The 17025-nt window shown below is 47.1% G+C and overlaps 1 protein-coding gene across 8 annotated transcripts in view; it reads right to left on the bottom strand.

The window, feature by feature from the left end:
* EPB41 (erythrocyte membrane protein band 4.1) overlaps positions 1-17025 on the bottom strand; it is a 96870-nt gene continuing 79845 nt past the window's right edge. For all 8 annotated transcript variants that reach the window (XM_054292639.1, XM_054292630.1, XM_054292632.1 and 5 more), the window contains 5 exons: positions 8525-8653; positions 6381-6482; positions 5852-5932; positions 4313-4420; positions 1-3424 (listed from right to left, as the gene is read on the bottom strand). In XM_054292639.1, the coding sequence (XP_054148614.1) occupies positions 4322-4420; positions 5852-5932; positions 6381-6482; positions 8525-8653 (411 nt within the window). In that variant the 3' untranslated portion in view covers positions 1-3424; positions 4313-4321. The remainder of the gene's footprint in view (positions 3425-4312; positions 4421-5851; positions 5933-6380; positions 6483-8524; positions 8654-17025) is intronic.

The following is a 17025-nucleotide window of genomic DNA, read 5'->3' as shown; positions in this document are numbered from 1 at the left end:
TTTATTGAAAAATGCAGTACAAGAAGCAATACTGAACACTTAGGTCTGCCTAAACACTATGGCAACTTTCCCTTTGATTCACTATGAAAATCCAAAATAACAACTCCCATCACTAGTTGATCTAGAAAGTTTTGCCAACTTTAAAAGTTCCTATTTTTATAAAGAGTTGTAAATGCCTAACCTAGACAATTCACAATTGCCTTAAAAAATTTTTACAAAGCTCCTTCATCTTCTCAACTAAATAATTTTTTTTGTTTTGTTTTTTACAAGTTACATCTCTAAGGCTGGGACACTACCACCTCTTAAGGTAATTGTACAATTAGGAAAATCAGCAAACCACAGTTTATTAAAATCAGAAATCAGTCAGTCCTTTGCTAACACATCTCTGTTGGTCAGGGACTCCTATTGGGCAACTGGAGCTGCCATTCCAATCTAATGGAGAAGAACAAGAGCTCCTTGCCTTCCTTTCTATAAAAACATTCATTCATATATAAATAGCTTCCATATAATGCATATTATACAATCAAGACAGTCTCTAGGTGAATTTGTGGAGTGGGAAGAGCTGGGAACATTCATATAAATAGACCTTACTTAGCTGGTTTGTCCCTAGAGCTGACACAGCATGCTCAGAGCCAAGGATTTTAAATCCCACCAGAGGTAGAAGGGAAGTGGGCAGCCCCACCATGGCCTTGGCTGAGGGTGAGAGAAGCTTCTTCTGCTTTTAACTTGCATCTTCTTCCCAGGCTCCTGGCTCGGGCACTGTGTTGGCAGGAGCGGGGCTGGAGACCCCTGAGGTTACACAGCAGGAGATGGCAAAGGGCACATGAGGCCAGGACTTGTCTGAATTACTCCAGGAGAAGCAAGAACTCAGCAGGGGGAAGTGTGAAAATGGAAAACAGCCACCCAAAATCCAAGGGAAAAAAAAATGGGGTTCTAGTCTACAGGCCCTTTAACAAGGGACACGTGCAGCAACAGTGAGCACATCCTTTTGGAAAGGAACTCTCCTGCCAGCAGGCTCCTCACCCAGAAATCCCTGCTTGGGGTGTTCTGTCCCACTCATCGTGCTCAGGGCACGGGACACCCCAAGGGAACACCATGGACCACACTCCCCTAAACTCTCCTGACAGCCAAGTGCCTTTAAGTGCTACGGACAAACTTCATTTATCATGTTGGCTGTGCCTGGTAAAGCCCAGAAATCCTCTCAGCCACTGCTCCATGTGCCCCTTCACTCTTCAGGTGTCTGTTGCAAATGAGATGGAAGGATTGAGTGGCAAAGGACTCAACTTCCAGAAAAAGGGCAGTGGCAGAGGGTGCTCAGCATGATGGGTGTTTAAGGCAAGCATGACCCAACTCAGCTGAGGACAGCAGAGCCTCGGCCAGGGCCTGCGTGGCAGAACAAGGAAGGGCTTTTCAGACATGGATAGGAAGACTTAATCTCTGCACCAGAGCCCAGGACTCCCTCAATCCCCAGAGCAGGATGCCCCGAGGGAGGCAGAGTGTCCCAGGAGGGAAACCTGCACCAGAGCGGCCCAGAGGCAGCTGTGGCACAGGAGGGCTGGAGGCTGAGCAGGACCAGGGCCAGCAAAGCTCAAAGAGAGCCAAAATCCAGCAGCTCCAGCAGAGTCTCCAATCAATACTGACAGCTTAATTAAAATTGCACCTGAAGCTGAGAAGCTGCACCAGCCCCAGTGTAGTTCCAGGGCTGGCTGCAGCTAAACAGTGCAGTCATTGCAGCCTGAGCTAAATCCAGTGACTTCTGAAATACATGATTCAAATTTAAAACTGGAGAGCTTTTCTCTTTATTGTCATTTTTTTCCCATCCTCTCCTGAGGAGCAGAGCACTCCTTGCCCTCAGCTACCACTGTGCCACACTATATATACATATATATATATGTATATGTATATTTATACAAGAAAAAAAAAATCACAACCTCAAGTGGACTAAAGTGTTCACAAGTGTCTGGGCAGACTCTTTACAGAGCTTGGTTGGTTTTTTGCTTCTTGAATTTAAATGGTGGAAGGACAAACCAGGCAAGAACATTCCCATGAAGCTTAGAGAGCAGAAATGGGAGCACATCCAGCCCCTGAAATCATTGTTTTTGCATCACCCTCTCTGTGCTGGAGATGGCCCTGGGGGTCTGTAAGCTCAGCCTCAAGATTCAGACAATCACCCTGATACTTCATTCCAGCAAGGGGGTCATGAAGGCAAATCCAGACCCACAGGCCAGTGTGGAAGAGGGAATGTCAACACTTCCCATGTGGTTTGGCTCTTTCACAATCAGCAACACCTGACACCTCCTAAAATTCCTTGTTCAGCCTCTCCAAATACAGCTTGCAGGCCTAGGAAGGATTGTCTAAAGGAGTTTAAATTAAATGCTAGTAGCATACACGCTCTGAGAAATGCGTAACGTGTTCAGCTTTAAATAGCACTGTGAGGGGAGGAAAAAAACCCAACCCATGACTTACAAAAAAAACCAAAAAACCCCTCCGTAATTTAAAAATCATGAACACAAACAAGTGAAAAACTATGACATTGAAAAGCTCAGTTCCTGTGAATGCTGCACAAGCCTACCTTAATAGCATCCCGAGTCCAAACACCTTAAACACACACTTCTAAGGGCTTTTTAATTTAATGGCATCTAGAAAACACAAATAGGTGGGGAGCACTCAGCAGAGACACACGGGAAGAAGGCGAGATGCTATCCTCTTAAAGCTCTAAAATTCACAGTATAAGATACTTGAAGCAACTTCCAGTATTCCTTAAATCTAGTCAACTACTCAGATGTGTGCACAGGCTACACCACAAAACCCTACTGTGATCACACATCAGAGCTGGAACCCAGTGGCGAGGGAGCTCAGAGCAGCCCAGGGGTTGCAGCGGGGCTGGAGCTCCCCAGAGCTACAAAAATAATCTAGAGGCAATCGGAAATGCTGCACAAAGTCTGACTCTTTAAACTGACTCTCCTGGAAGAAGGACCCATGGCTTTGTGAAGGCGCACACAGAGCCCGCACCGGGAACGCGCACGGAACAGCTCCGTTATCCCTGGCAGAGGGAATACGAGTTAAAACAGGGAGCCCTGGAGCCCTGTGAGGTGAGATTCTGTGTCTGAAGAGGCTTTGCGTGAGAGGGAATGCAAAACTGAAAACCTGTAAAAAATACTAGAAATATTTTAGAAGTTAGAAATATGGCATATTTCTGTCGCGATAGATATAAAAAAACCCAACAAAACAAAACCCTATATCCAGTAGGATCTAGTGGACTCTGGAAAAATCTCAAGTAAAATGTCAAAGCGCAACTCTTAATAAATGATATGAATGTCTCTGAGTGTCAAGTCTGAAATCCGAGGTCTTTGTGCTCCAGGTAGTTTCTTGGTAGTTTTGCTGGGTTTCTTTTTCCTGGTGTTGTCATGGGCAGGAACGTTTCCTAGCAAGAGAGAAGACGGTAAGTTGCACCAACAGCAGCATGCTGGAAAAGACAGGAATATGCCTCCCTGAAGTGGATGGGAATTGAAGTCGGATGAGTTACCACCAGAGGCAGGTGAGAGGTGCCTAATGGGGCTCCGGGAGAGTGACTCTGCACAAGGGTCTGGAGCAACAGGACAAGAATACCAGAGAGCAGGGTTAGATGGGATATTGGAAAGGAATTTTTCTCTGGGAGGGTGGTGAGATCCTGGCACAGGATGCCCAGAGAAGCTGTGGCTGCCCCTGGATCCCTGGATGTGTCCAAGGCCAGGCTGGACAGTGTATGGAGCATCCTGGGACAGTGGAGGGTGTCCCTACCCATGGCAGGGGTGGGACTGGATGAACTTTACAGTCCCATCCAACCCAAACCACTCCTGGATTCTGTGATCAGTGGCATGGGGCAGGATGGCCTTTAAAGCACTGAGGTACACCCAGAGCTCCTGGACTCCTTCAGCAGCTCCTTCCCAAACTTATAAAATTTGCAGAAAATGGGATTTCCAGGCAAGCTTGGGGTCCAGCTTGAGGGTTACTGGGCACTGATGTGGGCAAGGGTCTATGTGGCACCTACAGCTGTTCCATGTGCTCCCAGCCCATCATGGATATTTGGGAAGGCAAAGTAGCCTCATGGCAGGAGCTGTGTAGCTTTTAACCCATTTGGGCTCATTTCCACAGGATTAGTGTGTCTGTGACTGCCTCATCAGCCTCCATGGATCTAACAGGAAGAGGTATGAGCAGGACTCAGCAGAGAACAATGATCATTTCACTTCAACTCTGATCCCATTTACCCAAATCTCCTGTGCACTGAGATCAGCCACCCCCTGCCCCCACTCGAGGTGATGTCTCTACTCACACAGCCCAATTACTCCTCTGCAATCTCTGTCTCCTGGTGCACAACCACTTTGGTCACCGACATGTCTGGGTGCTGCTCCTTGGCAGCCTTGATCGCCTGTGCCAGGACCTGAGGGACAGCATGGGAGAGCAGAGGTTAGAGCACGTCAGATTGTCACAGCATGGCACCCACCAAGGACACAAGAGCCTTCTTCTAACTCCAGAGTGTAAAAAAGAAAAGTAGATGCACTCGATAGAATTATAGGAAAATTACAATTGTGAGTTGGGAGGGAGCCACAGGAAACATCCAGTCCACTCCAGGCCCTGCCCAGAGCCCCCAACAGCCCCAGCCTGGGCATCCCTGGAGCTCTGGCAGCCTCGGGGCCGTGCCCATTGCCTGGGCAGCCTGGGCAGTGCCAGCACCCTCTGGGGGAAGAGCCTTGCCCTGATCTCCAGCCGTAACCTCCTCCATCACAGGGAGCAGAGGTCGGAGCTGCAGCCCTTGCTGAGCATTGCCCTCAGTGTCCTCTGCTCCAGCTGAACACAGCGAGTGCCCACAGCCACCCCCTCCATGGCCCTTCCTGATCCTTCACCATCTCCAGAGCTTCCTTTGGAATCTCTCTTAATTGTTTTAGGTCTTAAATTGTGGTGCCCAACACTGCCCCCAGGACTTCAGCCACACACTTTGGTGACTTTTAGTGCTACTACATTATCTCTGAAAGGAAAAGCACTACTTGAAGAATACCTCCATCTCTCCACTGCCCCATGGCAGAAAATGGATGAGAGCATTTAAGCATAACCTGCTTATTCTTCCAGCAAGTGTGACAGGCACATCTCAGACATTTTCTGGTGGAGTTAATAAACTAGATCTTGTCATAAGAATATTTTCCACCCCCATGATACTTGCGTCTAAATTTAAATTCAAAGTATAATTCTCTGATGACAAAATCATCACTTCCAACACATGCAAGAGGCCAACGAGGCTGAGTCATCAGAAAGGTTTCATATAAAGCCAAAGAGATGCTACAGAGGTGCTGAGTGCTCTGAAATTACTTCTGGCACTACGAAATAGCAATAGTGCTTCAAAGTTACGGGAAAAGGAATGCAGATCAGCCAGATGTCAAGGAAAACTTTTATTTCACATTTTTATGGATCTTTCAAAAAAGCCTACAAAACTGTCCAAAACAATTCTGGAATCAAAACTTTGCTGCTCATCAGTTTCAGAATAGAATTCAGCTTTCCTGGCTCAGATGCTTAATGTCAAAAGGAATTTATTACTGATATAGAATCATGGAATGGCTTGGTTGGAAATGGATCTAAACCCTCATCCCATTCAACCCCCTGCCATGGGCAGGGACATCTTCCACTAGACCAGGTTGCTTTAAGCCCTGTCCAACCTGGCCTTGAACATTTACAGGGATAGAGCAGCCACAATTTATAAAAATATGAACTTTTATCTCTACCCCAGATTCATTTTTTGGTGACACTGTCTTTGAACAGGCAGCCTGACTGATTTTTGCCAGCTCTGGGAAATTCTTTTGGATCATATCCATACTCCTACCTGGTCATGGTCTACATCTGCATCTCCCGTGATGACAATCCTCTTCTCAATCCGTGTCTCTGAAATGCCACCTTTCACAGTCTAGAGCAGAAGGAAAAGCTGCTGTTAGTGTAAAAGTGCAGAGGCGTTTGAGCTCACTGGGGCTGCCTGTCTAAAGACGGTATCCAAAAATAGTGTCACCAAATTGTACCTGGCATTAGAGTCACAGGGGAAACTGCTGCTGCTCAAGGAAAAACTGTCAAAGAGTTATTTTTTTATAGCTGAGCCAGGGAAGAGCTTCTCCTCACAGGACAGCTCTTCCTGCTGTCCCCCACAGGACAGTCAGAGTCCATGTCCAGACTGTGCTGCAATTAATGCACAATCCACAGATTTAACACAGCCAAGACTGAACCCTTCATGCTTTGCTCCATGTACTAATCATGTATTTGAAAGGACCTTCCAAAAACTTCTTTTCCTCTCACTCATCCCTGCTCATCTCTCCATCAGGCTGTTGGTTGAATTGGTGTTTTGTGGTGCTCCCTGGTGTTACCTTGGTGATCTGGGTGGTGGTGGTACTGCTGGTGGTTTCTGAAGTGATGGTCTGGGCAGTGAGCAGGATGCCAGGGTCTAAATCGCCATTGCCGCCATCTGTCTGTGGGACACAAGAACAGGCCATCAGCCCCTCAGCAGTGGGGACAGAAGCAAAGACTCCACATCACCAGAGCCAGACAGAGGATAATCTGAGGACAGCAGCTCCATCGTGCACAAGACACAAGTCAACCTGTGCCTAGGGGCACAAGAGCTGGGCACGTCTCTGAAAGCTCAAAGTCCCTATGCTTTAAAAGGCTGGAAAAGCACAGATCCTTCAGGGAGGACCTGTGACACCCCTCAGACCAGGGGCACTGGGACATACCCAAGTCTGAGCATGCTGCTGGCCCTGCAGTGCTGGTCATACCATCCATGCCTGAACCATGACAGGAGACCAACACAGACACTGATCCCAAATTCCACCTGCCTGCATCCATGGAGATCAACAAAGCCAAGAGCACAATCTTATTCAGAAGGTAACTGCCACATTTCCTCCTTCCTGACAACACCTTGCACATCCCTCACTTCATGCTCTGCAGAAGCAAAGAACATCCAGACGTTTGCTGAAACAGGAACAAATTTTGGAGCTGGTTCTTGGATTTCATCCTGCCCGACTCAACCACTCAAGGTCTGCCAAAAATCCCAAACGAAGTCATCCTGGCCAGCTCATCCTGGCTGCGCTGTCCATGTCCCCACTGGGCAGTGTCCCTGCTCAGCATTGGGACAATATCTGGAATTACCACAAGGTGGGACCATTTTCCACAGTGTGGCAGAGATCTCATGGCACATCACATCCTGTGCACACACGGCCAACTGATCATAGCCCTGGAGATCACTTTTCCTTTCCATTTCCCACTTAGAGCAAAACTCCTCCATACACACTTGCTGAAAGCCAGGGCAATGCTCACCACCACCGTCTGAATGATCTCTGTGGTGCTGCAGCTGGGAGGATGCTGAGCAGCCACAGCATTCCTTAGGAATCCCAAATTATACAATCATTGGATTCCTGCATCCATAACAACATCCCACAGCCACTTCACTGCAACAGGAGAGCACAGGCTGCTGATGACAACCACAGTGATGGCAAAGCCAAGCTGACACAGGCTCCAAAATTTCAAATACATGAAGAAAGGCTGGGAGGGATGGGGGTGTTCAGCCTGGAGAAGTGAAGGCCTTGGGAGACCTTACAGCCCTTTCAGGGCCTAAAGAGGCTCCAGAAGAGCTAGCGAGGGACTGGGGACAAGGCATGGAGGGACAGGACACAGGGAATGGCTTCCACTGCCAGAGGGCAGGGCTGGATGGGATACTGGGATGGAATTGTTCCCTGGCAGGGTGGGCAGGGGCTGGCACAGGTTGTCCAGAGAAGCTGTGCCTGCCCCTGGATCCCTGGCAGTGCCCAAGGCTGGACAGGGCTTGGAGCAGCCTGGGACAGAGGAAGGTGTCCCTGCCCACAGCAGAGGGTTGGAACTGGGTGAACTCTTAGGCTCCTTCCACCCCAAACCATCCTGCCAGTCTGTGATTAAAATCCTCTGTTTTAGACTGAGGATTAATTTTAACCTCAGCAATGAATCCATACCTGCATATCCTCTGCTTTGTAATACTGCTCCACTAAGATTTTTACTTTCCAGTCACCACATACCCACTGAGGCTGCATTTTATACAGAACATCTAGTGTTTAACAACCATTTCAGTCTTGAAACCTAAGGATGACCAAATAATTTATAAACCAAGTTCTGAAGAGGCATAAACACCCTCTTCAGATCTGGGAAAACGAGAAAAGGCATTTATTGCAGAAAAAAGGCCAACTCAGGTTAACTTTGTACAGAGAGAGCCACATCCTGAAGCCACCAGTGGCTGAAGATAAACTCTGTTTGCAAGCACATCTTGAAAAGATAATTATTCTTCAGAGATAGCAAAACCACTGCTCCTCTAGAAATACCAGATGCACCTGGAAATAGTGTCCACAGCATCAGTTAATGCCTGTGCTGCACCCAGACATGCAGAGACAGGTGCTGCTGTCTCATCCTGAGGATTCGGAAACAAAACGTTTACTTGGGTTTAATTAAGCAATTAAGCCCCTAGGAAACTCATCAGAACACACCTTACCTGTGCAGCTTCGTAGGTGATGGTCTTTGTCTCTGTGTGGACAATGGGGACTTCCTTTGTGGGAATTTCACTTTTGACAGCGCTGGACACGTCAGAGATGGTGACAGTCTGTGTCTTCACTAGCGGGGGCTGTGAGACAGGGTTAAAAACATCTTGTAAACAGCCAGTTCCCATCTCCACATCCTGACCGGGCTGCTGGCAAGTGTTCTGACACTGATCTGATAAAAGTACTGTGGGAACCAAGGTCAGCCTGGAAATCTTTGGGTTTAAGTCTCTGGAACATCACACTGCTCCGAGGGCAGCGGTCAGGCACGAGGATTAGACAGGCAGCAAAATCCTCCAGCCCTTCCCCACACCGTGGACTCTGCTCAGCCCAAACCAGGCATTAAGGGTTTAACGGGTGTGCCACAACACCACAGATGCTGTCTCCACTGATTCTTAACTTTCTAATTACCAGAAGCTCATTGCCAGTTACTAGGAGAAGATGGCCCTCATCTGGTGATGCCAGTGTCAGGATTACACCGGCCCTGGGCACACAAGGACTTTGTCACAGTTGAGCAGCTTTATCCTGACCTCAAGAGTAACACTGCATTATGAAAAATCCTCATCAGATCTTTAACTTTTATTAAATCAATGTCAGATAAAACAGGAAGAAAAATAAGGGTGGAGAGAAATCAGTTGTTCCAACACCTGATGATTATCCAGAAGAAGACAGAGTGAGTTCAGAGCCAGTGCTTTCCAGAGGGCTCGATTTCTGCCACCATCCCCAACCCTGCCAGATGCCACTGTGATCATTAGCGGGGAACAGGCATCTGTTGAATCAAAAGCAATATGAACACTGGAGCAGGCAACAATCCCTCCCACAGTGGGGAGCACAAAGGGACACACTGGACAGCACCTCAAATTTGCTCTGCTGTGCTGAGAGTCAGCTGCCAGTCCAGCTGGGACCAGCAAAATCCTTAAGGAGCTAAAATTACACAATTTTTGAGCCTAAATATTGCCTTTTCGTGGGAATGCCACAGCATGCTTCAATCCAAGAAGAACAAAGGGCATTGCACTGTGGCAACTGTATTTCATGTAAAGATAAATTGAGAGGGAGTCTTTTTTAATGCAAAGACAAATTGACAGTGGCTCGTATTTAATTCAAAGATAAATTGAGGGGGGCTTATTGCACTGACTGGGAGATTCACTGGCTCATTAGCTCCAAGCATGAGTCCAAGCCAAGCACACCCAACTCCTATGTGGGTCTGTGGCACCTGCTTGCTGCAGTGTTTGGGTTCCCACGCCAAAGGCAGCCGGGGTGTGGGGGGCAGGAGCTGGGCTCACTACCTGGAAGCAGCGAATGAGCTCCAGCAGCCTGTTAGGAGCATCTGGCTTGGGACATTCGCCATGTGGCTTTCTAAAGCCAAAGCTGTCTTCACCATCCTCTGCCACCTCCTCCTCCTCTCCTGCCCAGGGCTGACGGGGAAGTGTGGCAGGGCTGGGCTGGGGCTCCAGCTCAGAGAGCTCCGAGTCCTTCTCCACATCCACACAAACCCCCTTTCCACATGTCAGGTCCTCCTCGCGGGCGGAGCGGCTGGGAACCGCCTCCTCCTGCTCCTGTTCCTCTTTCTCCTCCTCCTCCTCCTCGCTGCTTAGGGAGGAAGCACCAAAGTGCCAGCTGGCAGAAGGCTGAGAGGCGGGTGGCACTGGAGTCTCACTAACAACTACCAACTGCCTTGAGCCCTCCCACGCAAAGCCAGTGTCAACACTGCTCCACTCTGCCACTGCAGCCACATCCTCTTGGGAGAGAAAGTCACTCATTTTCTAAAAAGAAATGGATACACAAAAAGGGCCAGAGAGAGAGAGAGAAAGAGAGCAGGGAGTTAAGGAGAGCAGGAGGTCAGAAGGCATCAAGGTAAAACATCAGGTTCTTATCATATATCATATCTCCAGTAGCACATGCAACAGTGGGGCCGGACCCGGGAAAAGCCCTGTGCTCTACCCAGTGCATTCACTGACACAGCCTTCCTGGTACATTAATAATCCACTGTCCTAAATTCTAAGGAAGTAATATGAAAACTCTGTGCGCCTAGAGGAAGAGCCACCACTATGCCCTTTTTGCTCAGTTTGGAATAATTTCAGTGTATCAATCAGTGTATCAAGAGGGGACTTGTACACATCCAAAACTTCCATGGGCAACAAAACTCACTAAAACCATCCTGATTCCGCTTTTAACTCCTTGAAACTGTTGCCTCACTTTTTAACAAGATTCCCTGGGCAACCAAAAATACTGCAATTTGTGCTTAAAATGTGAGGCCTGAAGCCTGTGAGTTATTTGGTATGATTCATTTTTTATACCCCAGAGGCTTTCACTTTGACTGACCTCCTCTCACGGCATAGCTCAATGGTAGGATAAGAGCAGGAGCTGCTTTATGAAGGAACAAATAGACGCTTTTTTTAAATATAACTTCAAGAAATTACTCTTCCCCCATTTCTCATGGTATTTTTCAGTTCTCTGCTTCTTTATGTTGTAGACAGGCTAGCTGTAACATTTCTATTTATCAGAATTTCCAGCCTCTTGTGCTTGTCTTAAGTTGATGGGATATTGCTTAGCAAAATGCATTTAATACGAATGAGGGAGAGCAACCAGCACTGAGATGGGCAGGTCAGACTGTGCTCACAGGGAAAGGCTATTTCTGAACCAAACCCTTCCACATGTTTGTCCAAACATGGAGAAACTTGGAGACCTCAAGGCAGTGGGCAGCTCCTCCCGAGGGGCAGCTCCCATCTCTGCTCTGGGACAGGGACAGCAGCCAGGGCACGGCTGGGGCTGGGCCAGGGCAGCTCAGGCTGGAGATCAGGGCAAGGCTCTTCCCCCAGAGGGTGCTGGCACTGCCCAGGCTGCCCAGGCAATGGGCACGGCCCCGAGGCTGCCAGAGCTCCAGGGATGCCCAGGCTGGGGCTGTTGGGGGCTCTGGGCAGGGCCAGGGGCTGGACTGGTTGATCCCTGCAGGTCCCTTCCCATTCAGGATATTCTATGATACCATACCCAGATCCCACCCTCATTTCCTAATGCAAGACTCTACATTGCAATATTCCACAAAACAAAACATGAATGGGCTGTCAGCTGTGTAGAGCCATGTCTTGTTGGTTTAAAACTTGAATTTATATACTGCCAATATGCTGACCTTCCCTTAATTATAGATGCTAAACCTTGCAAATTATTCATGGGACCTTGAGAAGACGCAGCTCATCTTCTGGGGTTTAATGGAACACGCCTTAGGAGTGAGATTTCCTTATGTAAGAGCTGGAGCACTACCCAGCCAACAGAAGAATCACAGATAAAACAAAGAAGACTAAGCAGCTACACAAACACTGATGTATTTAAAAGGCAAAAATCTGTATACAGTCAAAACAACCTCCCAGTTCCCTTTCACAGACAGATAAAATAATTTGCATTTGGAAGCATCTTGTATGACAGATGCAAAAAGGAAGGGAGAGCTGGAATGGAGCCTGTGCTGTGCGGATTCTCATCGCCAGCAGAGCCAAGTGCAGCAGCAAACATGCAAGCTGGAAAGACAGAACGAAATCCTGATAAGATCAACTGATCAGAAACACTTATTGCCTTGCCTTCCTATTCCACTTATTATTATTAAGAAGATAAACTAATGGGAAGGTATTAATTTCTAAATAAAGTTATCTATGTAAAACTCCTCCATAGGAATTTCAGCATCTGTTATAAATTCTGATCTTATCAAGATTTGTTTAAAATTGCAAATGCCAAAGCATACCTATTTAGGGCTCAGATTTGCAGAGTTCCAAGCTCACCTTGAGACCCAGGAAACCTGAGAGGTGCCTGGACTGCCAACTACTCATTTCCAGGGACATAGCCCCAAACCACTGAGGCCTAAATCAAGCACAAAGCAGTCAAACACAGAGTAAATTAAATACAGGACAGGATGCAATGCCCCAGAAGAAACAAACTGACCCAGACATGAATGCAACTTATGCACCACCCTTCAAATACAAATCTTTGTGCCTCTGAAGATACGGCTGAAGCATTGCAATGAAGTGACGCACAATAATTCAGACTGGGGATAAATTAATAACAGGCTCAATTTCATGTTTGACACCAGTGGCCAAAAGGATTTCTTTTTCTCAAAAAGTGGTTTTGTATAAATTTGTTTACTTGCATTTCTTCAAGGCTCTGCTGTTTTGGATCAGTATCTATTTGTATGACTCAGCTGCCCTGTGTTGTCAGAGTGGATGGGTTTTTTTTCATGCTGCTGCCTCTTTATGTTGACTATTCCATTATTCCCATCCCAAATCAGACTACCATCCTGCAGAAAACTTAAGGAGTGCTAAAATTATGTCAACTGCCAGTTCATATTAAATAAAAATTGCTAAAACCATGAATTTCTGGTGCACAGTAACTACCTACAACCACCACACGAAAGGCTAGGAATCCCAGCTGGTTAATACTTCCCAGTCCTGCTCTTTTCCAGCATGGCAATGGAATTGTTGACGCTGTTATTAGGTTATCCCCAAACAAGGACCCACAGAAGCTCACAGGCTCGGAGTGACTGTCTAGGAATGCACAAGGAGATGATGTTGTTTTGCAGCAAACCACACTCACCAGAGAGCGCTCCCAGATCAACTGATGCTCATTCTCACAGCTGGCAAAGCACTTGGGTAAAAAGTATTATGAAGCAGAAAACAAGAGATCCTTATTTTACAGTACCTGCCACTGCCTTACCAAACGGCTCTGCCTTAAGGTAAAAGTTAAAAATATTCAGAAGCTGTTCAAAACAACCTGGCATTGAAAAGGATGGACATTACCCATGGATTTGAGGTTTTCAGTGGATTTTCTCATTGCCATTGACCTGATCACAACATTCTGACCAGCCTACTCAGATGACAGACAGATAAAAGAGATTTTGACCAAAAGTTAAAGTAATGCTAGAAAACACACTGTGCACCCAAACCTTCAAAACACTAAACTCTGTCATGAACAAGAATCCAATATATTACACAACACACAGCAATTACCTCCAATCATTGTATCAAAGTCTGGGCAACATGAAACAACCTCAAGATGAACACTTAAATTATCAAAATGAGGTTGTTGGGCAATATGATTCCTCTGCCCACCCCCACTGGTCTCCTTCCCATCTCTTTTGAGGGACAGGTACTGTCACATGAAGGGCTCTTTATTCCAAAATCCTTCTGCAGAGAACAAAGCAGTGGCATTGCAAGAGCTGCCTTAGTGCAGCAGCAACAGGCGAAGAGAGGGGATAAAGTCAGTGTTTATAAATGCCATCAATTTTATGCTGCTCATTCCACTTCCCTCATTCCATAAATGAGGTGTCTTAGGTTGCAAGATGTGTCTGGGCTGTGTGTGTTCTGTCCCCACCTGTCAGAGCTGGGGCAGTTCCCTGCTGTTCTTGGGGCAGTTTTCTTGATCTCTCCCACAGCCAATCCTCCCTCCAGGAGATCTCTGCTCTCCATGGCCACTGAGTGTCCCTGCAGGGCTGATCCAATTCCAGCATCCCATGGGGAGATGCTGCGCCCAGGGCAGGAGCCAAGCATTCCTCCCTGGTTCCAATCTGAGCCTGGCACAGCACAGCAGCCTTTGCCCCCTGCATTGCCAGAGGAGCAGCTTTCTGCTGCCCTGCATTGCCAGAGGGAGCCCAGGCCCATCTGCAGCAGCCCTGGAGCTGCAGAGGAAAACTCCCCCCTTGTGCAGGATCCCTGCTGCAGCAGAGCCACAGCTGGCACTGCAGGAGGGCTGAGCCCCCATGGCATGGGGCTGGGACACCAGCCTGAGCCACAGCGTGCCAGGGCCTGCTCTCACTCTGGCAGCATTATTTTGTATTACTGCAATTTTATTTTTATCTTTATTTTTTTAATATATAGTTTTTCTCTATTAAAGAACTGTTATTCCTACTCCCATATCTTTGCCTGAGAGCCTCTTAATTTCAAAATTAGAATAATTCAGGGGGAGGGGTGGTTTACATTTTTCATTTCAAGGGATACTCCTGCCTTCCTTAACAGACACCTGCCTGTTCAAACCAAGACATGAAGTTACAGCTCTGCCGTGATGCCACACTCATCTCAGGAACTGGCATTACGAGCAGCCAGATCTGCCTTCCTGTAATCTTGAAAAACTTGGGACTTAAAATTTACTCTTGACACAACCTCAAAACACAACCTGAGCTTCAACCAGAAAAAAGCTTCACCAGAAGCTCGTGTTGTATCACTGAGCTGAGGAACACTGGTTCATTAGGAATGTGGTTTCTTCACTTACAAAACCCAAAAGGAGCATTTTTGTCCCCAGATTAACACACCAGGTGGGACAGAGGTTCTTGTAGCTGTGCAGAACCTGCCTCACTTCTGCTCTCAAAACAACTTCCTGCAATTGATTTTTCCTACCACACAGTCTCCAAAGCGAAAAGGCAGAAGGTGCTAGAGTGACATTAAGCACTTGGTAGAGGATTCCTGCAAACAAAGCCTGTCTTAAACCAAACTGGATTTAATCCTCAATTGAATTATTCTGATCAGTTTGAGACCTTAGAGCTGCAGCCTTGTGTACTCCCTCTCCCCAGCCCACACCCAAGAGTGTCTAACAGACCCTACACTCTGAATGCCATCAGCAATGACTCAGTCTGATGGCTCCTCCTTTGAGAAAGGAATACTGAAGGTTAGTTCAAGAAGTCATTAACACAGATCATATACAGCTTTTTTTGGTTAATAAGCAGTGGAAAGAAAAATCTGATTTGCAATAACATTTATTAATGGATAAATGTACATATTTACAAAGAAAAATCTGAGAAAAAATACAAAACCAAAAAAGTGTTCCAAAAGAGCATTTTAGGTAAAAAAAGAAAGTGTTTCTAGTCCCCACAAGACTAGTCTAACAAGACTGTCTACCGTTGCTAAAAGATCCCAAAGGGGCCCAAACCAAGGCCTGTCTTTCTCTCCAGCCCCACAAACCACAACAGATGCAAACAGAGACACAAGAGGAATCAACTCTGTCAGGTTCCCCAGCATCACCTACCAATAACTACAGACCAAGGAGCTTCTGCATGAATCCATAATGCTTTCTTGGGCTGAATTTATCCAGAAAGCTTCCTCCCTCATCCCATAGGTCAGAACAAGCACCATCAACTCATGGCAAGGAAAAAAGAAAACCCAATAAGCCAGTGAAACAATTCTCAGAGTGATAAATTACTAACACTGATGTGAAGTGAAAGACTTTGCCCATAACCATTGGGATCTGGGCTTGATGATCCTCGTGGGTCCCTTCCAACTCAGGGTATTTCATGATTCTAGGATAACCTTCCCGGGAGCTGGTGGTACAGCCAAGCCTCATTCCTCCCAACACAAACTACTTCCCTTCGTGCTGAGGAAATCATCCTCTACTGATTATTTCAGAATAGGAGGGAGATATGGAATACCTACTCTTTAGAGTCACCCCTAGTTACTGGGAAAACCACAAGAGAGGGGAGCCAGTCTTGGCTGAACACTGCCCTCACTGAGCTGCCCATGGAGAGTCCTCAGCTCACCTTCCATCACTCCCCAAGCGAGGCAGAAGGTGGGAGGAGGTGCAGGCAACATCCTTCTTTATCTGCTCCCTTTCAGCAGTCAAAAAAGAAAAGGGATGCTGTTTTAGAGCAACGAAGACCTCAAGTATCATCACACACAGAGCCCCACACCCAGCAGAGCCTCAGAGTTGAATCTGAGTTCTAAGCAATTGGCTCTGGCACATCTGCTGCTTCAGAATACTGGTTTCCACTTTCTCCTAAAGCAAGAAAGCACAAGAAACTCCTGTGTGTTTTAGGTGGTGTCCAAAAGAGGTGGAAACCGGGTAAGGAGATTCAGGAAGTGGCTACGAAGCCAACCATCAATATCACAATGGGAATCACTGAACCTTCTACAGCTCCCAGTGGGATCCTACACACATCAAAGAGCATCAAAGAGCTGAGTGACCACACCACAAAACACTGGACAAAACTTCTGGCAGACATCCTGCTTGTGTCACCAGTGTGCCAGTCACCAGAACGACATTTTCTGCAGCAGGTCACCTTGAAAAATCAGGATTTCTCATGCCAACCTGGATGAGGTTACATGCTGCAGACACTTACAGCTTCCTTGCAGGAGGGATAACTCAGCTCTCCATCACTCATAGCCTGGCACTGCATCAGCCTGGCTGAACAGTGTGTGTGAATCCCTGTGTCAACGGGTGCCAGTGTCGGGGCAGGCAGGCAGGAGTTGCTGGGGCTCCCAGCAAGTTTGTTCCTGAGGAAAATAGGAATGAAGTTCATGTATTGGTTCTTTTATAGATCCCCTGAGATCTCAGCCTTTAAACAGCACTAGAGCCAATCAGCTCTCCCTGTGCACAGGGATGACAGCAGGACTCACAAAATCCTCCTCTCGGTGCTGCATCCTGTGCTGACATCATGGGAAAAGGGGGAAACCAGAGCACCAAGGTGTAAAAATATGGAATGTGCACAAACGGG

Source organism: Melozone crissalis, unplaced genomic scaffold (assembly GCF_028551555.1).
Source record: "Melozone crissalis strain CALT ecotype California unplaced genomic scaffold, PUWL_Pcris_2 ptg000111l_1, whole genome shotgun sequence".
Lineage (NCBI taxonomy): Eukaryota > Metazoa > Chordata > Aves > Passeriformes > Passerellidae > Melozone > Melozone crissalis.
The sequence above is the reverse complement of the archived record's forward strand: the minus strand, read 5'-3'. Positions and strand labels throughout refer to the sequence as shown.